The 25,824-nt window shown below is 38.1% G+C and overlaps 1 protein-coding gene across 1 annotated transcript in view; it reads right to left on the bottom strand.

The window, feature by feature from the left end:
* The window catches only part of LOC124126388, a 30,734-nt gene extending 6,232 nt beyond the window's left edge, over positions 1-24,502 (bottom strand). The window contains exons 1-6 of the mRNA XM_048387160.1: positions 24,451-24,502; positions 6,940-7,994; positions 6,739-6,797; positions 5,956-6,060; positions 5,056-5,128; positions 3,283-3,351 (exon numbers count right to left, since the gene is read on the bottom strand). Of these exons, the coding sequence (XP_048243117.1) occupies positions 3,283-3,351; positions 5,056-5,128; positions 5,956-6,060; positions 6,739-6,797; positions 6,940-7,993 (1,360 nt within the window). The 5' untranslated portion in view covers position 7,994; positions 24,451-24,502. The remainder of the gene's footprint in view (positions 1-3,282; positions 3,352-5,055; positions 5,129-5,955; positions 6,061-6,738; positions 6,798-6,939; positions 7,995-24,450) is intronic.
* Between the last annotated feature and the right edge of the window lie 1,322 nt (positions 24,503-25,824).

The raw sequence follows: 25,824 nt of genomic DNA, 5'->3' as shown, positions 1-25,824 counted from the left end.
TGGGTGGTGAGTGAATGAGTATATACCTACTTCATTGGGGAAATTGGTGGAAGGATACCAAAATAATGTTAGGTTTACTTATTAGCACACATTGCATTTTGTATTCATGCCTCGGCCATGGTGTGAGATATCTAATCAATACCTATTCGTCTTATGTTTTCTATACTTGTATCTATCTATCATCTTGGACAATTTACATTATTCAGACCCCATTTCACCTTATTTTCTCTCTGTAAATTGTCCGTTTCGTCATTTGGCTTTCTTTCCTGAACAAACTATGGAAGTTACACCAAACTTAAAATGGCCACTGTCATCCCACCGTGTCATTTCGATCGTCAACTGTGTTGCTTTGCGCGTTATAACGGGGTGTACCATGGAGCCAAACAAGGGGGGGCATCATTGTAAATGCATCATCCTACAGCTGATTACACTTAACTTTGCATGCATTTTCTTCTAATTAACGGCATGGTGATTCTGGGCCACAGTATGTTTCCCAAGCAGCCAAGAGACGAGTGCATGGATCGCGTGGTCAGGCTTGGTGACTGGTAGGTCCATGTCTCAACGCATCTCCAGGTCAGTAGGCGGAATGACAGGACGTACATGTGGAAGTTCCAGTGTCTTAAATCGTGATTATTGAACCCAGATGTTCATGTATTTGGAGAATGGGGCCACACACACTGTCTACGGCATGTTCAACGTGTAGCAATGATAGTTCTATAACATTGGGATAATCATCAGATACGTTGTGTATTTACATGTGAGCGACGGGTGGTGTATCTATAACAGACCGCCATCATACAACTGGAATATTGCTGAGTGCGGCGTTAACCAACCAACAAACAAACCATAAGAAAGTTTGTGAGTGTATATTGTCAAGTGTCAATAAGTAGGTGATTTAAACAGAAATAAACTAATAATGCAATCGAGCTGATTCACACAGGCACGACACAGTAAACAGTGTTGATGGTAACAACATGAGCGGAACGTAAAACAATGTATTGGGCCTGCCTGTACGTGATAGATTAACACTGAGAACATTTTCATTTTGCTAGCCCTTTTATATGTAATCTTGACTCAGCAGACGTCCTGAATGTTGCACAGCTGCATACACACGAGAGTTCTTGTTGGTTCACATTCGGCGTTATGACACGAAGCGGCACAGAAGAGAACAGAGTCCCCAGGAATGTCCTAAATCAGTGTCTATGTTGTCTGGAATCAGTGTGTATAACGACCCTGTTCAACACTGAACGGATACCAATCAGTACGGACCAGGCCACACCAGGTCATTTGGTCAAGTTCAGCTTGGTCTCTTTAGAGCGGATATTCGTGTGCATAACATGACAAGGAAGAGAATATATGGATGTCAACTTCTTGAAGAAGGAGTAAGCATATACTCCGAAACGTTGTGTTCCTCCTTATAAAGAAGTTGACATCCATATAGCCTCTTCCTTATGTGTATCACTTCTGAATGCCTTACAAAGACACAACATGATAGAAAGAAAGAACATGTACTTACAGAAATATACTAAAGAGTATATAAGTCACAAAATCAAGAAGCCCCGTCACGTGACAGGTGTTGCGCTGAAACTCACTTGATTATGGCTGTACATCAACAAGTAGATGAAGACGTTAGTGTCTCATTATCACCCAATCGATGCCAACAGATTGGTCACATGACCCAGCAGGCATATGGCATTGTTTCAAAGTTGAACTTTGTTTGATCTGAGTGAGTGAGCGAGTTTGGTTTTACGCCGTTTTTGGCAATATTCCAGCAATATCACGGCGGGGGACACCAGAAATGGGCTTCACACACTGTACCCATGTCGGGAATCGAAACCGGGTCTTCTGCGTGACGAGCAAACGCTTTAACCACAAGGCTACCCGACCGCCCGTTGTTTGATCTAAGATTGCAATGTTAAAAACCATTTTATCACCAGAAGAAAACAAACATATTTCTTATATGTTTTCTTTTCTTAAATGTCTCTACTTGTAAGTCTTATAAGTCTGCTCTGACACCGTCTGTTAGTATATGCGCTGTCGTGTCAGTGGCTTCTCTGTCTGGTCCATCACTTGTCTGGTTTGTGTACAGGCCACCAATGCATGGCAGGAATACTGATATGCGAGTGAGTCAAGAAAACCTTTTTATGCCCATTTTGTGAGTGACGTGTACTATCGGTAGGGCAGGACATGCTTTCGCGAACACCTTGTGTCATCACTGTTTTCAATTATCCATTCATATAATTTTTACGGATATTTCGCCGTTTAGGCATAATCAAATCTGTTTCAGCGGATAATCGAGACTGTATAATTCATGCCAAACGTTAAGGATTTAAAGAATTACTTCATATCTTATCCTTTGTGCCATCGCATGTGTGAAGTACCGGACATGTTCAAAGTGGCGTCCACTCAGTCTTCCGAGTCACTGAGACACAAGGCAAGTATTGGGTACACACTTAACGAATTTGAACCAACTTAACCAAATCATATGCATTGCTGTAGGAGAGGGCTTTATTATATACTTCAGTGTGAAAGGCTTAGTATTCTGGACTTGAGAAAGTGACATTTTCTTTGCAGTGAACATTACACTTAATATTTCACTGCTATGAACATTGTCTTACAGGAGTTACCTACCCTCAAATTATCTCCCCTGTTGGCTTCCTTTTCACTTTAGTTCTACATTGACAAGGCAAAAAAATGGCAGATGGTCATTAATGGAGTAAATATCGCTTCTTGTGGTTTGTTATTCTCTGGAAATTGTTTCATTATAAATCTCATTTAACTTGTCAGTCGAGACTGTTTGTTTCGCAAAGCGCCATTTGTGTGTCTTAATCAGTATTTACTGTTTCGCTTCCAACAGTGGTCTCCAAGATTCCAAAAATATGTTTTGTTCGACTTTATTTTGTATGTAGCCATATTCAAATGTATGACTTTTATTGACTTAAAATATTATTTGTTACTTTTGTGCATGGTTTTTTAAAGATTTTGCGAACGCGGAAATACTTTTCAAGTTGCAATTACGAAAGGTATTGAAACGTCCCTGCATGTGAAGTTTCAAGGTTTTATATTCTAATGAAATAGAACATTTCAGGTAGTCATCTCCACAAAAAAGTGTATAATACATAGGATTCCCCCTTTGTCTCATGAAATACCATGTTTCTCTCATCTTTGTTTCACTCAACACATGGAAGATCCTGTACATACTTGTCTTTACTCATCAGGTGCAGTGGTTCAGCAGATTAACGTGTGTGTATATCTCCTGAACGGAGTTATTGAGGTACTCACAATGCAGGATCATGCATCTGTCCGCTACACCTGTCTTCATCAGGTGAACACAGCCTTCAGTAGGGAAACCTGCAAGACAACAACAGCATATACAGAGCTTGTGGAATTGTCCTGTGAGTAGTTACAGAAGTGCTGGAGTCACATGCTGCTGGGTCTTTTTATCTCAAGCGAAAAACATAATTGGGACATGTAGGCCACTGTATAAAGTGCACACAGCTATCATGACGTCATATCAGCTATCCTGACAGGAAATCAAACCAGGAACATTACCAGGAGCACACCACAGACCGGAAGTCAAGACAGGACGAAACAGTGATGATATAGTAGTGCCAAACTATAGAAGCACTGAGATTACTTACTTTGATAGTACACTCTGTGAGTGGGCATTTATATTTTATATTTTTCTTTGTGTTACTCAAGACACAGATACAGTGGCACTTTTCTGCTACTAAATACGTGTACAATATTTGGGTCACTAGTCAAAAATATAGAAGCGACTGAAAATGTACGTTTCAAATGCTGATTGACACGCGAACAAGGTATAAAATGTCGGCCACCTTTGGTATACATACCTCAGCAGAAATAAGGCAGTTTTGTAAGTTTATTTTTATTCTAGGTGAAAACTAAAGGAGACTGATCTTTAAGTTCACATTAACAGGTGGCATGATTGACGACGGGAAACAACTTGAATATGCTAAATATCCAAACAGATTGTCATTTTCAAATTTTGACCTTAACAGATCTTGACATGAATAATTTTTAAACGTTCTGAACACAAGCAGCAAGAATTATTTTGACAACAAAACAACAAAATCCAATTATGAAACTTTACAAGAATCGTGCCTAGGCTTGTGCTTGACACTCATAGATGTGCTTTTTCTAAACATTTTTGGTCTTGTTTGCTTCCGGGTGTAATACGAAGATGCTGTCATCACTAACTTTCTTCAAACAAATAAACAAACTGCCCCAATATATGTCAGACGTGTCCTCCAATCTTGAGTGTTGAATGTCTGCTGTTGGAACGAAGGCATGATCTCGCTTGCACAGTATGAAGGGAAAATAGTAAAGAATCTTCACTCACATTATTTTAATTCTATTATATCGACACATTTCCCTGATTATAGCATTTCTGGCACTTTTAAATAGCACATGAACAGAGAAAGATACCATAGAATCTACGTGGTACGAAGATGTCATGACTGTAGCTAGTATACATCACTCGATTACAAATTAAAGTGTGTTTTTGAAAGAATATTTCTTTTCATGTAATCAGGAAGAATATATGGATTGTATAAGGACGATATTTACTCCGGAAACCCCGGAAGTTGATATACATTAATTTGTTGCGTTGCGCACATGCAAAAAACGTGGATACGTTACTGTATACATATATACAATAAAAAACAACAGATTCACCAAGCAGTGGCTTCAGTAAATAAAGATACAAGAAAAGTTTCAGTTACGAAACACACTGACAGAATTAAATAGCATTAGTTTCTAAGTGTTCCTTATGTTTTACTATTAAAAAGCAAATTCATATTGTACATGTTTGGTGAAGTGTAAAAAGATTTTCTAATTAGCTGATTTCTCTCATTTTGAAATAGTGGACAGATAGATAGACAGTGAAACTCATCACCTAAATCAAATGGTTTACAAAATTGACATTTTCTTTCAGTTAAAGGTATTTTTCCCCATCTTTTATTTTCAATAGAAAAGCGTTGTGTACATGTACCTGAGATTGGCCAAGGTATTCAGAAATATTTCTGGACATACCAATCAAGGATGTATGTAGACGGCCAATGGTCTCTGAGGCGATCTTACAGGTTTCGTCTTTCTCAGCTAGCGTCTAGAAAGGAAAACAATGTACTGGAAGGTCATGAGATATAAACCAATTGGGATATTAATATCTATATGAAGGACATGTATATCTCTGTAAGAAACAAATTAAAACATTATTGATGGGATGAATGGTTGTTTTGCCGTGAACTGGAAAAAAGGGAGCTTGGAGATATCAAGCCTGGACAAAACAAACCGAAGGGTCAATCAGTCAGCTTTTAGCTGGCAGTTCTTCCCCCGGATTACACATTCAAGTATTATTCAAAGCAAACCAATCCCTGTCTGTTGTGCCAACAAATATCCTGGATTACTGGGAGGATGTCACACAAAGTGTCATCTGCAAATGTGAAACAAACGTGTAGGCCAATTAACCGAAGTCAGCCTCCTTTGCGCACCAGCGATATTGTATTGTGGACATGGTGTAGGAGGTGACAGCATGTGTTTCCAGAATTGCGGGTGTCATTGAGTATTCAATGCGCGGAAGTTTTATTTGGAGCAGACACTGTGACATTGTGTCATTACCAGTGATTTTCGGAATCTCACTGTCTGTCTGTCTCTCTCTCTCTCTCTCTCTCTCTCTCAGGCGGTTGGGTAGCCTAGTGGTTAAAGTGATCGCTCGTCACGCTGAAGACCCGGGTTCGATTCCTGACATGGGTACAATGTGTGAAGCCAATTTCTTGTGTCCCCCGCCGTGATATTGCTGGAATATTGCTAAAAGCGGCGTAAAACCAAACTCACTCACTCACTCACTCTCTCTCTCTCTCTCTCCCTCTCTCTCCAATAGTTAGAATATGACATAACAATATGCCTGTGAGTGTGACACAATGATATACAAACCATGTTCATGTTGTACGCTTCATCATTCAATTTGTCCGTTAGGGCTTGTAGTAATTCAATTCTTTCCTTGTCTGAAGCGATATTTGATTTCAGTTCTGCAAGCTCCTGAAAAGTAAAACATACCTTTTGATAGAAGTTCGAGGCTGTAAAATAATACTTTTCAATCAAGGAGCAAAAATACTTTCTTACAGTTACATCAGGTTGATGCAAGTATTGTGTGATCAAGAGTTTATGTCCATCACATGATTTGGGCCTACGAAGTAAAAAAAGCTAACTTCACGTCCTGGTAGTAGTGCTCTGATCTGTCCAGTATCCCCAGCCACCATCTCTGATACTGTCATCCAACACATTGTTTTGATACTATCTGTCAGTTGATCTGATACTGATATAGACGTTAGCTGCTAGATTTCGTACATGAAAACCAGCAGCTCTCTCCAGGCTGGAGGGATGATGTGGACAATGAGAACAGTTGGATTAACATCATGTATCAGTTTGCTCTCTGCATCAACAGACACTCCACCAGAATGGAGAGAAGACACAAACGCCACGCTCTAACAAGTCAGCTCCATCAATATCAGCATATCATCTATCTGACACTCTGTATGGAATCTTTATCTTTTGATGTCAGACACTTTAAAATCTGACAGATTCTGCAGAATGCTATTTTCGTCTTCAAGGTGCTTCTAAAATATTCAGATAAAATGCATACACTATTATGATTGGTATGGTGAAGACTTGACTGTGGGCTTCTTCCTATATGAATCCTTAGCTAATTTTACATACCATTTCGTGTTTCTGTTCCAGGTCCGCCAAATAGTCATCATCAGTCTGTGTTTGCTTATCTGAAATTGAAGAAGCAAATTTTGAAAAAGTAGGAACTGAAAATAATACTGTGTGAAAAGCACATGAAAAACATGAATTCTGTTTTGCAGACTTTTGGCACATATCATTCTCAAAGGACAAGAAATGTCTTTATTTACATACCATCACCTGTGTCAATAATCTCTTCTTTCAAAGCAGTGATGGTACCAAATCCAGACATATCTGATTTCAGTTTGGACAAGCCGTTGGTGTTGAAGGCCGCTGTGGGTACATCGTGTGTTTGAGGTGCAGCAGTCTCCAGGCAAGTCCGAGTTATCCCCTCAACAGAACTCTCTAGTTGCAAGAGAAACGATTTGGAAGCATAGACAACACTTTTTCTGATGTAATCTAAAACCCCGGTGCATTTTGCTTGATCCTCTTCACATGAGGTTTGAAGAGCACGGAGAGTTGCTTTGGTTTCCCTGGTCTGACTTTCAAGATCAATCAAGAGTTCCTTCTCCCTTTGGTCAAGCTGTGATCTTAAAGACTGGAACGTATGTCCTATTGTCTCTCTCAATGTGTTCTGCGTCCTGTCTGCTAACTTTGTATCTTGTCTGATACTCTGAAGGTGTGTTTGCTGACGAGACAGTAGCGCCGACAGATCTTTCCCGTGTTGTTCAATCCGCTGTTTAACGCCTTCAGCAGCCTCATCCAGATCCTCAACCTCATGATCCACGTGCTCTCCTCTGCTACATCGACCACAGATAGACATGTTGCAGCTTTTGTCAAACAAATCAAGTGGATAACGGTTGTGAATACTGCAATTTGTTTCATTTCCAAGATTTTGCAGAATAATATCCCCAAACTTGTGCACGGGATGGTTTCTGGTACGTTTGAAGCTGCTGTGCATGTTCTGGCAGTATTCACAGAGGAAGTCTTCACACTCCTGACACCAACACACAGCCTGGTTGCCATCATCGTCATTTGTACAGAGGAGCTCTGTGGGGCGATGTTTGACTGTGAGGTGGAATATTTCCTTCTGTCTCACAGCATCCTTCTGGAGACTTGTGTCTGTGAGGTTGACCTCCCTCTGACATGTAGAGCATGATATCACACCGCCAGCTGCAGATGTCACACACGTCTCACACACAGCGTGTAGACAGGGCAGTAAGTAGGGGACTGGACCTTTCAGGGTAAACTGCTGCTGACAGACAGAACACTTCGGGAAGGTGTTCATTCTGAAAGACAGAAAACAATACTGACCAACTTTGCGATACATATCCACATTGCATTGGTGTAGACATGCCAGGTTTGTGTTGATCAACTTAAGTTTCCCTGAATATGTGGTACGTTTTTAAATTGGCAGACAGGGTAATAACATGCTTTTCTGAGACCATCTTTGCATGACATGAAACATCATTGTAAACATGGTTGCTTTAAATTCTGTTTGGTCGTTTAAGTGTCAGATATTAAATTATGGCATTGGTTCACTTGTGAATCTGACGCACAAAAAGGAAAAAAGGGTACAAAAACTAAATATGAATTCAGAAAATCGTTCCTGAACAGTATAGTAGAGACAGGGGCAAATGTAGGGGGCGGGTCCATACAAACAAATTACTTCTAGATGTCTTATCTACCGCTGGGCGGTGGGTGGCCTAGTAGGTGGTGCAGTCACTAGTCCAGACTGGTTCGATTCCCAGCATGGGTACAATGCGCGAAATCAATTACCGGTGACTTTTGCTGAAAGCTGTAAGAAACAATACTACCTCACTCTCTTATCTACACACTATGCTCGCAGAATGAAAACGACATGTAGGGCAATGTCGCAAACACCTACTGGTATTTGTGTTAGGCAGGTATTACACCAACATAATGAATAAGGGCCATATCACAATGGATGGAAATGCTAAACTCGGCTTTAGAAACAGTTATATTGACTACATACTTGAAGAATTAACACCAACATTTATATCATACAACAACTCTCCACAAAATACACAAACAGCAATTCAACTACTTCAAACATAACCCTGCATAGCAGAGCGTATTTCACTTATTCTTGATATACTCCTCAATAAGTACCTTCTCATTTTACAGAATCCACTAATGCGTGAAAGGCATAGCACCAGTACATGTACCTCTCACTATAGCACCAGTTCGTTCAGCACGTGAAAAGAATCACAATGATAAAGCCATATCTCAATTATTATCATTACCGCATATACACTACATTCCACCATCTCCAATCTCATTTTAACAAAATAATTCAACACTCTAACTTTACTAATGTATAAACATCTGTTTACAGCCTGCCTAAAGCATAGGCGACTATGCTTGTCGTAAGTTGCGACTACGGGGTCGGGTGGTCAGGCTCGCTGACTTGGTAGATGCATGTCATCCTATCCCAATTGCGTGGATCGATACTCATGATGTCAATCACTGGATTGTCTGGTCAAGACTCGATTATTGACAGACCGCCGTCAGATACCTAGAATATAGCTGAGTTCGGCGTTAAACAACAAACAAACAAAGCCTAAAGCAGCGTTCAAGGCCACTCATTGCATACACACAGCTACCCTACCCTCCTATGAGGGATCCTCACTGTACATGTACATTCAGCAACAACATAGAATCAATAGGGTGTGCACATGATAAGCATCGCTATTCGATAATTCACAATAACAGGAAATAACCTCCTCTTATCTTACACAGTGTGTATATTCTACAGGTATAAGCCGTCTAAATACAGTCATTATCGCTGTAGTGTAAGCAAGGACATGTCTGTCCATACCTCTGTTATACACGGCTGTAGCGACCAGAACTGGGATAAACACCGTAGAGAATTATATCTGTGGCATGCAACTATGTGTTTAATTGACAAACATTTAATAAGAGCAAAATCATCTGCACTTCTTGTGTTTTGTATTTTTACTCGGTTCTGCAAAGTGCGCCAATGGCAATGCTACTGACTCGATGTCCGACATTTGCAGCTAAATATAGCAGCGTATAAAAGTGGTAATGCGGAACTAAAGCGGAATACAATATCGCTCATGACAAAATGCAATTCCTATAAATATGGTCGTGTTGCTTATTATCTGTAATTACTGCCCATTGCCATGTTTAATTTCTAACCATGATATCACTCCCAAATGTATTATTTAATTGTCTATCATATCATAACCTTTGTGAGGTGGTGACATGTTTAATAACAGAGTAAATTTTCTGTGAAATAGCTATCTTGGCCACTTCTGAACACAGTGTTTCCTACAAAATAGCAAAAGCCAAATGAAAATAAAATTATTCTCTAATTTATGTATTTTAAAGTTGTTATGCCACTCATTGGTGGGGATACAAGCGTAATAATTTAAGTTCCTAGGATGTTTGTGTTATGCAATTTTGCAAGAGTTATGAGAGTTGGGCATATTTCTTCTCATACACAGTAAAAAAGCAGGTAAATATCTAGGAATAAATACTCATGACATTGTACAATAGGCCATGATGTTCACAAAATATATGTGGGAGGGTATGTACATCAATATAATAATATTAATTATTTTGAATATAACTAAGTGTGTCATTTAACATCAAACAATGAATACTCAACATGTCAGAGTTGAAAGGGGTACAGTTAAATTTGTACTGTTCAAGGGATTTCTAAGCCCCATCACCTCACAGCCCTCTGGCAACTGATGTGTGTATTTTTGTTTGTATTCTCAAGTCCCAAAGTCATTTTTTGTAAATATTACTATCATTATCATGTTAGATTTTAGTGGTAACAATTATTCAAAATCAATCCATTTGATTATTGTGTACATGATGATAAAAGCAACTATTTTCTTATATTAATGGAGGAGGTACATGTAACTGCTTCCAGGCATAGCAGATGCAGGATGTGAGAAAGTTTGTGCTTCATCTTAGAAGTCTAACTTAAAAAATAAAAGAAACTAATTACATATAGAAATATTAGAGTAGAAATTGTTGAAAAAGATTTCTCTTGTTAAAAAAAGATTTCTTTAATGTTCCTTTGATTCACCCACCACCCTATTCTTTTTCTCATTGTTTTAAGGGAAAAAATACATATGTAATACCCGGTATGACAAAATCTCCTTCCTGGTCAGTATTAAAATAACTCGGAAACTCATTGAACCATTCCTGGTAGCTTATTGACATAAATACGTTGAAGCTTTCATAACCGTTTTGCCAGCAAAATGTCCTCATATTTCTGGGGAGACCATATGGAATCTAAATGATATTATTTAATATGATTGAAATATTTAGAAAGGTTTCAAAATTACCAACTTAAGGCAGATAACATATATTTAATAAACCCATTACTAATAGAGAACTGAACTTGTTATCTCATGCTCTGTCATCATTGACATTAAAATTTGCAAGACAAAGCAACAGTAAGAGTTATCCTCCCTTTACAACTTGATCAAAATGGTCGTCTGGTCCTTGCTGTTGAAGGCCAAGTGGCTGAAGTTTCTAAGATAATATTTCTTTGAAAGACGAGAATGTGTAGGTAAGTCATTATACCTTTACTTTTTACCTTTTTTCTGTGGTTTCTATCAAGGCAGGTACAGACCTAGCACAATGTCATGCATTGTGCAGTCAGTCCCTCCATGATGATCAGTTAGCCTATTACAGCTGTGAAGGGGACGAAGCTTTTTTTAAAACTATGTAGTTTCATATTCAAAGCTTATTGTCAAAGTACATATGTTTCTCAGAGGTTGTAAATGTGAATGACAATGTTCAGAAAACAAAACTCTCAAGATTCCTTTCATTCTTGAAAGCATAACATTTATGCCACTTCTGGTTGAGGGGATGTAAGTAATAATATAGTCAACAATCTCTTAACATTAGCAATATTGACCCATAGCATTCAGATTCTCCTCACAGGTTTGAAATGTTATTTACTATCATCAGCCAAGAAGAAATCTTAAGATTTCATTAATTGTAGATTTTAAAGGCATTATCCCACTTCTGGTCAAGGTGATATGAGTCATAATATAGTCAAAAATCTCTTAAAATTAGTATTATTGACCCTTTACATTAAGATTCTGGTCACAAGTGTGAAATATTATTTACTATCATCAACCGAGAAGAAATCTTAAGATTCCATTAATTGTAGATTTTAAAGGCATTATCCCACTTCTGGTCAAGGTGATATGAGTCATTATATAGTCAAAAATCTCTTAAAATTAGAAATACTAACCCATTACATTTAGACCCTTTGTTCATAGATTTGAAATGTTATTTACTATCATCAACCGACAAGAAATCTTAAGATTCCATTAACTGTAGATTTTAAAGGCATTATCCCATTTCTGGTCAAGGTGATATGAGTATAATATAGTAGAAAATCTCTTAAAATTAGAAATATTGCCCTATTACATTAAGATTCAGTCCACAAGTTCGAAATATTATTTACTATCATCAACCGACAAGAAATCTTTAGATTCCATTAATTGTAGATTTTAAAGGCATTATCCCACTTCTGGTCAAGGTGATATGAGTCATAATATAGTCAAAAATCTCTTAAAATCAGAAATACTGACCCATTACATTTAGACCTTTGTTCATAGGTTTGAAATGTTATTAACTATCATCAACCGACAAGAAATTAGAAATCTTGACTCAAAGTATTCAGGCTTTGCTCACGGGCTAGAAATGTTATTTACTATCATCAGCCAAGAAGAAATCTTAAGATTCCATTAATTGTCGAGTTTATATACTTTATCCCATTTCTGGCTGAGGGGAGATGAGTAATGATATTGTAAAAAATCTCTTAAACTTAGAAATATTAACCCATAGCATTCAGGATCTGCTCACAAGCTAGAAATGTGATTTACTATCCGCAGCCAAAAGAAAATCTTCAGATTCCGTTAACTGTAGATTTTATAGGTGTTATCCCATTTCTGGTCGAGGGGATATGAGTAATAAAATAGCAAAATATCTATAAATATTGACCCATAACACTCAGGTTCTGCTCACAAGTTTGAAATGTGATTTACTATCATCAGCCAAGAAGAAATCTTAACATTCCATTAAGTGTAGATTGTATGATGATATTGTGTATAAAATGTCATAGGTTGATTATGACCTGTGAACATGTGTATAGACTGATGTATTATCACCTTCCATGGAAGTGTGTATTTGTCTATTTCTAGACTTGCTAAAGCCAAACTGGGGAAAGTGGAAATTGATAGTTTATACTGAAGGGTTCATTGGTCTGCTGAGGGCTCAAACAACTGAATACAGGCAAGCTACTGCTAGCACTGACCTGACACACTAGCCATAAACATGTCACAAGATGATTCCCTAATTACTACTGACTAGTTGTCTGTTCAGATCTCTTACTGATCAGGAGATTGTTGATACTTGAATTCCAAGGAGGAACTATCTTTATGAAGGGTGTGAGAACCTCAGTGTAAATTTAAGCAAGGTCATAAGCTCATATTGTTAATGTTGTAGCAGAAAAAAATAATTTTACTTTGCTGGAATTATTTGAATTATACCTTGCTTCAAACCATCCATTCTGTCATTAGCCTTAGATATGTACGAACCCATGTCATCCTGTGACACATTAAAAGCTGCTTCTTCAGCCCTCATTCTGTTTGATAAGATATTGATATGTTGTCGTATTATGTTCACGTCGCTGTCAGGGCGGCACCAAATAAATTGTGTGAGAATTCACCAATAAAAGGTAGCAATGCTCTCTTGGAGCGAGTTTGTGAACCAACAATTTGACCTTGAAGAATAATGTTTCTGATCAAAGTAAGCCCTCCTAACATGTCTTTGAAAGTGTCGTCATGTACGCGATAAGTAAAATTCAATATAGCCCTCATATTTTCATCACAGGACATATGATTCGCCTGAAGACTAATTCTTACTAATACTTTGTACACCATGTCTGAACTCCTGAAGCAAAGACAACAAGTATTTGTCACAGAGTGACGAAATATCCCCCGCCTGTACACCATAGTACCAAATATGAAGACAATCCAGCGATTAGTTCTTGAGATAATGTGGCAACACCGTTTTCCAACTCCAAAAACAGATTTGCCTGCTGTGACCTTGAAAATGGGGTCAAGGTCACCAAATCTGACAGGTGTATGCGGTGTCTGTATATACACTATAGTTCCAAATATGAAGACAATCCAGTGTTTAGTTCTTGAGATATCGCGGCAACACCGTTTTCTAACTCCAAAAGCAGATTTGCCTGCTGTGACCTTGACAATGGGGTAAAGGTCACCAAAACCGACTGGTGTCTGCGGTGTCTGTATATACACCATAGTTCCAAATATGAAGACAATCCAGTGTTTAGTTCTTGAGATATCGCGGCAACAGCGTTTTCCAACTCTAAAAGCAGATTTGTCTGCTGTGACCTTGAAAATGGGATCAAGGTCACCAAAACCGACTGGTGTATGCGGAGTCTGTATATACACCATAGTTCCAAATATGAAGACAATCCAGTGTTTAGTTCTTGAGATATCGCGGCAACACCGTTTTCCAACTCCAAAAGCAGATATGCCTGCTGTGACCTTGAAAATGGGGTCAAGGTCACCAAAACCGACTGGTGTCTGCGGAGTCTGTATATACACCATAGTTCCAAATATGAAGACAATCCAGTGTTTAGTTCTTGAGATATCGCGGCAACAGCGTTTTCCAACTCTAAAAGCAGATTTGTCTGCTGTGACCTTGAAAATGGGATCAAGGTCACCAAAACCGACTGGTGTCTGCGGAGTCTGTATATACACCATAGTTCCAAATATGAAGACAATCCAGTGTTTAGTTCTTGAGATATCGCGGCAACACCGTTTTCCAACTCCAAAAGCAGATATGCCTGCTGTGACCTTGAAAATGGGGTCAAGGTCACCAAAACCGACTGGTGTCTGCGGAGTCTGTATATACACCATAGTTCCAAATATGAAGACAATCCAGTGTTTAGTTCTTGAGATATCGCGGCAACAAACAGGTGGGACGTACGGACGGACGTACGGACGTACAGACGTACGGACGTACGGACGGACGTACGGACGGTCGTGAATAATATATCCCCCGCTTCGCGCTTTCGCGCGGCGGGGGATAAAAAGAAACTATTCTGCCTGACATAGATGATCAATATGTACATTTTACCTCAACATTCAAGTAGATCTCTACATTAACTATGGTAATAAGCAGTACTTCTTTGTTCTCGTTTCATTTGCCAGGTACTATACTCAACAACAAAAGTTCCTGTGACACCAATATTTTAGTGTATTTTTCAAACAAGTAAAGTTTGGTTTTCAATATTGTAGTACATGTATGGAATCTAGTCACAAAAACGCAACTGCTACAGAAAAGCATGCATTCGATGCAAAAGTTTTACTTTTATGCAAGGCCCATGCATTTCACTACCCAAGAATGGGTATAAAAACATGTGCGTTAACTAGATTCCATGTGCATTGTTTAGCATCATGCTGACAACAACTACTCAGAAAAACAACAAAATTACGCAATTATTCCACATTACGAAATGCCACGCTTGTCCGAAAATGAGCGCCTGTGAGCAATTTGGTGTTTATGGCAACATTGGCAACAGACAATTGCAGTCAGACACAATCCTCAGAGTGGCAGGCCATGCGTAACCATCAATCGACAAGACAACTTGATTGGAACAATACACCTATGAAATCGATTCCAGCCAGCAACAGTGACTGCAAGAAGCATCCCTGGCCTTTGACGAATATCTTCACAAACCGTACCTCACCACCTCAGATGTACAGGGATTGTCGCCAGAAGACCCGCCAGACGTCCCATTTTGACAGGAAACCACCGTCAAGCATGTCTACTCTGGTGTAGACAGCGTCTATGCTGGACGGCCATGCAGTGGGGACAAGTTCTATTCACTGACGAGTCTCGTTTTCACCTCAGCCAAAGCGATGGACAGATTCTTGTGTACCTACGTCAAGGTGAATGTTACTTCAATCGTTGTGTTATGGAAGAAGATTGGTTCGGGGGCGGCAGCTTTATGGTATGGGGTGGGATTACAGCAAGACAGAGGACCTGTTTGATAGTGGTAGAGGGAAATCTCAATGGACAGCGCTACCACGACGAGATCACTGGCCCTGTTGTTCTACCGTTTTGTCGTCGTCATGGCCCAGGCATTACCTTTCAGCATGACAATGCCCGGTCTCATATTGTTCGACTTGTTCAGGATTCTCTTCAACAAAGCAACGTAATTGTCATCCCCTGGCCGGCTCACTCCCCAGATCTCTCACCAATCGAGCACATATGGGATGAGATGGATCGGCGCCTTCGACATCAACCACGTGTTCCACAGACACAGCAGGAACTTCAAACATGCTCCAGCAGATATGGACAGATATCCCACAGGACTTTGTGCGACGCCTGGTCTATTCCATGAGACGAAGACGTGTTGCTTGCATTGCAGCCAGAGGTGGACACACACACTATTGATTTGTAAATTGACATTTTGGCATGTTCATGTTTTTTATGAAATCACGCATTTTCTGAAGTCAATCAATCAATTGTATGAAAGGCCATTGGCCCATATACACATACAGATAAACAATATCATTTACAGCTGTACAGCGCATTATATAATTATTGGATAACTAATATGATGCTTGACATGTAATAGAGGTATTGTAATAACAGTGGTAATAACCACAGTGGCAGCAGTAGTAGTATAAAATACAAAAGGAATACAAAAGGAATGGAATGGAAATATGAAGTTTTACGTCGCAAAGGCTTTCAGCCATAGCACGACGTTCAATACAAAAGGATCTATCAGTAATATACTCATCATGTCATGACAATTTGACAATTTGTATATGCATTTCTAGTAGAAACAAACAGACAAAAATGAAATGTAGATACTCCTGATCTAGATGCGAAAGTTTCAAAACAACTAATTATTTCTGGACATATCGGATTTACTAAGTAATTTACTACGCACTCGTAGACTTTGATAGATGTATTGTAATATCTTAGTTAATTTTTTACTAGGGATACCATTAAAAGATAATATTTTGTTCATGGAATAGTGGTTCTTAGTGATATCAGGCATATATTTCAATCTTAGGTTGTCGTAAGTTGGACATATAAACAAAAGTGTAATTCGTTTTCAATATGGTTTTCGCAGAATGGACAAAAACGCATATCCTTAGGAATAGAGAAGAAGCGACCCCTGTTGCACATCAAATCATTTAACCCTAGCCTGAGTTTAATAAATGTGTCTCTAATTTTTCTCTCTGTTATAGTATGCAGGTAAACCTTTGGTGTAAGACAATATTTAAAGGTTTTATAGACGTTGTAGCGTGCACTGTTATCTAGTGATGACCTCCAGTTTTGAGTAAACATATCAATTGCTACCTGCTTAAAAGAGCTAAGAAAATACATTTTGTCTCCAACGCTTTGATTTAGCCAAACATATCCAAATCCGTGAGAGAAGAGTAAATGCTTAATGTTTGATGCCCAGGTTACATAACCAACACTTTCACGATAGACAATCATTTCGTAGCATTTTCTTGGGATTCGTTCCCGTGACATCTCTGTTATTTTGAGCCAGTATCTGAGTAAACGTAAATATGAACAAATATATAACGGGTATCTACCACATTCGCCATAGACCATATGACTTGGAGCTGATTCAGAAACATTTAGTATGACAAATTAAACCATTTGAACATTTACAGGAGTCTTTTATCTGTTGCAAACAGAAATTGTTTCAGATTTGGTAAAAAACATAACTTTGCATTAAATCTTATTTAATGTCACAGGAACTTTTGTTGTTCAGTATATATTATTACTTATATGGCCTTGACCAGAAAAAGGGAGAACACCTGTAAAATCTACAGTTAATTGAATCTTAAGATTTTCTTTCAGCTGATGATAGTAAATAACATTTCAAACTTGTGGACAGAATCTGAATGTAATGGGTCAATATTTCTAATTTTATGAGATTTTATACTGTATTATCATATAATGGGTAGGTTTCTCAGCAGAATAAAGCCAATGGATAAAAACGATATCCGTTGGGGTCATATGCGGATAGAGATGCAATTGTCAAAGGTCAAGTTGGGACTACTTTCATTCCGCGATCAAGTCAGAATTAACCATCGGGAATCTGGAGAAATATCAATTACTATGTATTTAACAAGCCAAGGCTCGCTAAATACAATGTTTATTCCTAATACAGGATATTTACCATCCCAAAACACACTCGCGTGATAACCTGTATTTATCAATCATATCACCTCAACCATAAGTGGGGGAGGTCGGGTAGCCTAGTGGTTAAAACATTGGCTCGTGACGCCGAAGACCTGGGTTGATTCCCAATATGGGTACAATGAGTGAAGCCCATTTCTGGTGTCCCCCAGTGATATATTTCTAACTTTAAGAGATTTTTGACTATATCATGACTCATATCACCTTGACCAGAAGTTGGATAATGCCTTTAAAATCTACAATTAATGGAATCTTAAGATTTCTTGTCGGTTGATGATAGTAAATAATATTTCAAACCTATGAACAAAGGTCTAAATGTAATGGGTCAGTATTTTTTATTTTAAGAGATTTTTGACTATATTATGACTCATATCACCTTGACCAGAAGTGGGATAATGCCTTTAAAAGTACAATTAATGGAATCTTAAGATTTCTTGTCGGTTGATGATAGTAAATAACATTTCACACTTTAGGACTGAGTCTTAATGTAATAGGTCAATATTTCTAATTTTAAGAGATTTTTGACTATATCATGACTCATATCACCTTGACCAGAAGTGGGATAATGCCTTTAAAAGTACAATTAATGGAATCTTAAGATTTCTTGTCGGTTGATGATAGTAAATAACATTTCACACTTTAGGACTGAGTCTTAATGTAATAGGTCAATATTTCTAATTTTAAGAGATTTTTGACTATATTATGACTCATATCACCTTGACCAGAAGTGGGATAATGCCTTTAAAATCTACAATTAATGGAATCTTAAGATTTTTTCTCAGTTGATGATAGTAAATAATATTTCACACTTGTGGGCAGAATCTTAATGTAATATGTCAATATTTCTAACTTTAAGAGATTTTTGACTATTTTATGATTCATATCACCTTGACCAGAAGTGGGATAATGCCTTTAAAATCTACAATTAATGGAATCTTAAGATTTCTTGTCGGTTGATGATAGTAAATAACATTTCACACTTGTGAACAGGATCTTTATGTAAGGGGTCAGTATTTCTAATTTTAAGAGATTTTTGACTATATCATGACTCGTATCACCTTGACCAGAAGTGGGATAATGCCTTTAAAATCTACAATTAATGGAATCTTAAGATTTCTTCTCGGTTGATGATAGTAAATAACATTTCACACTTGTGAGTAGAATCTTTATGTAATGTGTCAATAATACTAATTGTAAGAGATTTGTTACTATATTATGACTTGTTTCACCTTGACAGAAGTGGGATAATGCCTTTAAAATCTACAATTAATGGAATCTTAAGATTTCTTGTCGGTTGATGATAGTAAATAACATTTCACACTTGTGAACAGGATCTTTATGTAAGGGGTCAGTATTTCTAATTTTAAGAGATTTTTGACTATATCATGACTCGTATCACCTTGACCAGAAGTGGGATAATGCCTTTAAAAGTACAATTAATGGAATCTAAAGATTTCTTGTCGGTTGATGATAGTAAATAATATTTCAATCCTATGAACAAAGGTCTTAATGTAATGGGTAAATATTTCTAATTTTAAGAGATTTTTGACTATATTATGACTCATATCACCTTGACCAGAAGTGGGATAATGCCTTTAAAATCTACAATTAATGGAATCTTAAGATTTCTTGTCGGTTGATGATAGTAAATAATATTTCACACTTGTGGACTGAATCTTAATGTAATAGGCCAATATTTCTAACTTTAAGAGATTTTTGACTATTTTTTTTACTCATATCACCTTGACCAGAAGTGGGATAATGCCTTTAAAATCTACAATTAATGGAATCTTAAGATTTCTTGTCGGTTGATGATAGTAAATAATATTTCACACTTGTGAGCAGAATCTTTATGTAATGGGTCAGTATTTCTAATTTTAAGGGATTTTTTACTGTATCATGACTCATATCACCTTGACCAGAAATGGGATAGCCCTTTCACATGTACAAATAATGGAATACTTGTAGCTGATTTTTATTAATTAACGATTAGATATTTACCCTTGTATTACTGTAATTAAGCCGTGCAGAAGCGGCATAACACCTTTAAAAAGTATTAACTGTTGAATATTTATAATTAATTTTAGCTTTTGAAAGTGATTAGGACCACAAACTTAGCAAATATTGAGGGAGGTCATGATTGGTACTTTTATAGGGAATATTATACCAGTAAGTGTGTTACCCAAGGAGTGTCAGAATTCAGAAATTCTTGTATTTACCCAGTGAGGGTGAAGGTAATACATGGATTCTTACATGAGTTTTGTAAAACAGAATATGTACTGTGTTTATCCACGTATATCCATGTAATGCCAATCGCGAAGCACGGGTACTATCTTATTCCGTGTATTTTACCTTCCGCTGTCAGGGGTGCAATTGGTTAGCCTATTGGTCAAAGCGTTCGCTCGTCACGTCGAAGACCCGGGTTCGATTCCCATCATGTGTTCAATGAGTAAACCCTATTTCTGGTGTCCCGTGCCACGATACTCCAGGAATGCTGCTAAAAGCAGTGTAAATACATATTCACCCACTTACTCACTTCTTCTGCAGACGTCTATCCACTAGACCACACGCAGTTGATTTCGTGTAGAAGGGGTCCCCAGCAACACATGCTTAATTTTGATTGTCTTACCAGGTGACTTCATGGATCGGAGGTTCAACGTCCTCCGACGTGCTGGATGTTTGCTTATAATATCCATCACTATTTTGCTCTCTGCCCATGTGGACCAACATTTTACTGCAAGAACCATTAACAGCAAAGCTGACCATGCAGGTAATATTCCCATGATCGGATGGGGAGTCCGGCTTAGAATCGTAAAATGAGAGGCGACTAACGAGCCTCGGGTAGTCAGGTTCGTTATTTGGTTGATTGCCAGACATCGTACATGTCGGCGTGGGACGTTATTCATACTTAAACCAATCGTTTATCTACATGTATTTATATCGGGGTACATGACACACAATTAACGAAGTCACTATACAAGCATGCCCACCCGGTCCATGGATTGTGGTGCCCGTGAAGACCCAGGGTAGACTAGGTCTTTTCAGCAATCCATGCTTGCCCTAAAAGGCGACTATGCTTCTCGTAAAAGGCAACTAACGGGATCGGGTGGTCTGGCTCACTGACTTGGTTGATGCATGTCATCGTATCCCAAATGCATGGATCGATGCTCATGACGTCTATCACTGGATTGTCCGTGTTGTCTGGTCCAGACTCGATTATTTACAGACCGCCGTCATATAGCTGGAATATTGCTCAGTGCGGCGTTAAACAACCAACCAACCAACCATCGATTGTCGCCTAACGTGACAAGCGAAGCGGTGGGTATATTTTAAGCAATGCCCAACATAGACATACACAATGCACTGTCCATGGATCCTCGTGATTTTAGGCTAGATATATAAATATATTATTTCGACTTGCTTCAATATATCTTTCCTTTATTTCAAATTGAAGCTGCCTGGTTCCTAAAACACTATGGAGTAACTATATACTCCTTTCTGTTAGGTCTGGTTTACCGGTGCATGCATGCATGGATGAGGAGTCATATCCGTCTTACGGCTTATATATGTTAGTTATACATTTATATTTATACATTTATTATAAATTTGCACACCAAACTTCTGAGCTTGCATTACCTGCATCATGTATATGTGATAGGGTTAAGTTAAGGAGGTATTTGAGGTTACCACTAACTTGTATATGTGGGTAGAAAGCCATTCTGAAACAATCGTCAATATCCAGCTTAGATACTTCTTAGCATGTTTCAAAGCTTACATTGGTCTGCATCTACAGCATTCTGAAGTATGTATAATATAATACATCCGATACAAACCCTCTATCGTTATCTATCGTTCTGAGTGATGTATAGTTTATATCCAATATACATACTCCCCCGCGACTTTCATGTATAATGATGACTGATATACAACACCCCGCGTTTCATTCTGAGTAATGTATATTTTATGTCCGATGTACCTGTGTACTTCCCCGTAACTTTGTAAAGAAGAATTATAAAACACTTTCATCTTGTGTAATTTTCGCCTCAATCTTCTGGCAAACCATATACGATTAACCCATTGAACTAATTAAAAGAAGTGGGAAGAGCTTGTCTAAATACAGAGGCAAGTGAAATAATTGTTTTGAAATTATATAAATATGATTTCTCACATCTACTCATGTGTGAATTACAAGGATTCCCTTCAGCACAGTTACATTAAATAAATTAATGAGGATACATGTTTTGCATTTCTATCCACATCGTGGGATTGGAGGAGGCCGCACGTTAAATTGGCGCACAAACAACAGAATACGGAAAATTGTTTACAGTTACAAACAAAACAAAATCTAAATGGAATGCATAATGTGTCGGGGCTCTTTTATTTAACGGCCACAATCCGAAATATTTCAGAAACCCCTCGAGTTACCGCTTTTACTTTTGTAATATGGCCGATTCCATTACATTCTATACACTATTGTGACCACAATGTGATGTAGAAACACATCCTTGATTTCAATTATTAATCTAATTATAACATAATTTGTTAAAAGAAATATCGCACAGACACTGTGAAATTTGTGCATAAATGTGAATTGCCGCACAGAAAGGCGTGTGAATATTTGTCAAGTACAAAATAACAAAATAATAATAACAACTAAAGATGTTTCCAATTTATAGTGAAGAATTTAATGTGCGTTATTTATTTGGAATGGGACATGGAAATATACAAAAGATCATATTCAGTACGGCCCCCCCAAAAAATATAAACTAAATCATATTCCGGATATATATCGCCATGTGTTTTAGAGCTAACCAAAAGCATTACCGCAGTAAATGGGGTTTTGCGAAATTGTGGACTGTTTATCCCAGTTCTGGTCGTATCTCAGTTCTGGTCGCTACACACGGCGACGCGGCCGAGTGTTTTCTATTATACACCATAACAGCAAAAGTGGGTCATGACTTGTTTGAATGAAGCCCGGCCTCGTTGTAAAACGAAAGTAGGAATGGGTAGCAATCAGCAAACACTGATATTGAAGATATACACTGTAAAAATAGAGGTATATGTAACACCTACAGTAGCCTGATAGTGTCGTGACATATACATGCAAGTTTTGACACTGGATTTGGAACAGTTATCTGTATATAGGAAGACAAAGTGAGAGACGAGACACAAACACACCAACCTAGAAAGGTGACTTCCTCCTCTGTGATACGCAGGTCACTTCCGGACAATTACGCGGGAAAACTATCTTATTACAAGTGTGTTATATTTTAGAACCTATATAAATATTTTCGTTCACGATGATAATGACAGTGTCTATTTCCTTTAATGAGAAGACAACACATCCTTTTGAAGTATTTATGTATACTGAATTATAAATGCATATATAAGAATTACTAATAGAAATTGAAATCATTATTCTTTGTCAACTCAGATATTTTGGTCACTTTACCTTGAAGCTGTTGGAATCATCCAGGGCAATGCTATTATAAATCATGGGACCCTCCGTGTAACCTGAGAAGAAACCGTCGTTTGGATATAACACGAAATTAATTCAGTTCTATTTCACGAGGCTAATACTGCTCGTTTTATGAATATGTTTTAGCGAGGATTTCGAAGGAGCGGGTTCGACGCAAGGTGACATCGTGCGACCTGTTTTGCTAGATTAGACGGGAGGAGGCTGCTTTGATCTTTAACTGATGAAATACGTGTCTACCTTATACCCTGCATAGCACCAGTACATGTACCTCTCACTATACAAGTATATTCAGAAACAATACACACCCAATACATGTACTCCAGCACAAGCAGCACCAGTTCGTTCAGCACGTGTATAAAATCACAATGATAAAGCCATATCTCAATTATTATCATTACCGCATATACACTACATTCCACCATCTCCAATCTCATTTTAACAAAATAATTCAACACTCTATCTTTACTAATGTATAAACATCTGTTTACAGCCTGCCTAAAGCAGAGGCGACTATGCTTGTCGTATGTCTGTCCATACCTCTGTTATACACGGCGACGCGGCCGAGTGTTTTCTATTATACACCATAACAGTAAAGTGTTTCATGACTTGTTTGAGCCATTAAGCTCCGGTGTTTAATCCTCGCGTCATACCAAAGAATGTTAAATGATGGTACTTGTTATTACCCTACGCTTGGCATTAATGGACTAAAAGAAGGACTGGTCAGCTCGGAGTCAGTATATTGTGCCTGAGTCGGTTAGTCATGACAAACTGCGGGGATTGCCTAAAAGTCGGGCCCAGAAAATTCGGGCGGGGCCGGGCCAGCGGGTAATACTAAAAATGGATTGCAGAATAATAAAACGAAACATGCATATCTAGGCAGATCTCAATTGTCCAGAAAAGTATAGTTTTGCTCATTTAATTGAGTTTGAATCAACATGCTTCTTCACCAATATAATAAACTGATAATTATGACCACATACCGAGAGTCCTCGTAGAAAAGTCAGTATCTTGACTGTGTCTTTTCTTTGATGACTAGGTTTCTCAACGACCTTAGCGTGTAGGGGTGTGATGTCCTGTGCAAGAAATGACAGAGTTGTGACTACTCTCTTTTCATTAATCCCTAATTAATCTTTAGTAATTCATGTTAAACCAACACAGGATGTTTTCTGCAAGTGGATATTCGCGAATGTCATAGGGCTGATACGATACGTGTTGATAACTGTCAAAGCTCTTCTACAATTACAACACATACTTTACATCTATAGACTAGTATTATATCTACCTATATAACCCTTTAGTGTCTCATATTGCGGTAGCAAACACGGTGCTCAAAGTGAAGCCCTTTTCCCTCTTCATTCTCTCTATTAGAAGTTTTGTTTGGCATGTGTTGGGTTCGACTTAGCCCGGGCTGTCAAAATCTATTTTAAACACACATATCTATCTTCAAATGTGTTTACATCTATAGACTAGAGTTATATCTACCTATATACCACTATAAAATGTCACAGTATATCGCATTTAAAGAAAACTGGTCCGTTAAAGTCAAGCACTTTTACCGTATTTTCTGAAGAAAATCTCTGTCAGAAGTGTTCGGTCCGACTTGGCCCGGGCGGTCAAAATCTACTTTAAACACATAGATGTATCTCCAAATTTGTTTACATGTATAGCTTAGTGTTATATCTACCTATACACCGCTTAATAATGTCACAGATCGCAGTATTTATAGAAAACAAGGGGCTCAAAGTGAAGCCCTTTTCCCTCTACATTCTCAACATAGTCTCTATCAGAAGTGTTTGGCTTGTGTAGGGTCCGACTTGGCCCGGGCGGTCAAAATCAACTTTAAGCACACAGATGTAACTTCCAACGGATTCACATCTATGGATTAGTATTATATCTACCTATATACCACTTTAAGGTGTCTCAGATCGCTGTATTAATAGAAAACAAAATCACATATATAACATTTTATAATGTCACGGTACATCGTATTTAAAGAAAACAAGGGGCTCAAAGTGATGCCCTCTCCCCTCTACATTCTCAACATGACTAGTATTATATCTGCCTATATAATACTTGATAATGTCGCAGTTTAACTCAAGGAAAACTGGTCCGTCGAGCACTATCACTGTATTTATCAAAAAAATTTCTGTCACATGTCCTTGTACCAACTTAGCCCGGGCTGTCAACTTCATCTTAAACCTCACAGATGTATCACCAATGTGTTTGAGTGAAGTATACTCGTTAAAGTGAAGCCCTTTCATGGTATGTGTTTGGTCGGAAAATCCCTTGCCTTTGCCTATTCCATCGTGTTGCGATCTGTGACATTATAAAGTGGTATATAGGTAGATATAATA

Source organism: Haliotis rufescens, unplaced genomic scaffold, assembly GCF_023055435.1.
Source record: "Haliotis rufescens isolate VD_foot unplaced genomic scaffold, xgHalRufe1.0.p SCAF_67, whole genome shotgun sequence".
In the NCBI taxonomy this organism is placed as follows: domain Eukaryota; kingdom Metazoa; phylum Mollusca; class Gastropoda; order Lepetellida; family Haliotidae; genus Haliotis; species Haliotis rufescens.
This window is presented reverse-complemented; position numbering and strand designations above follow the sequence as displayed.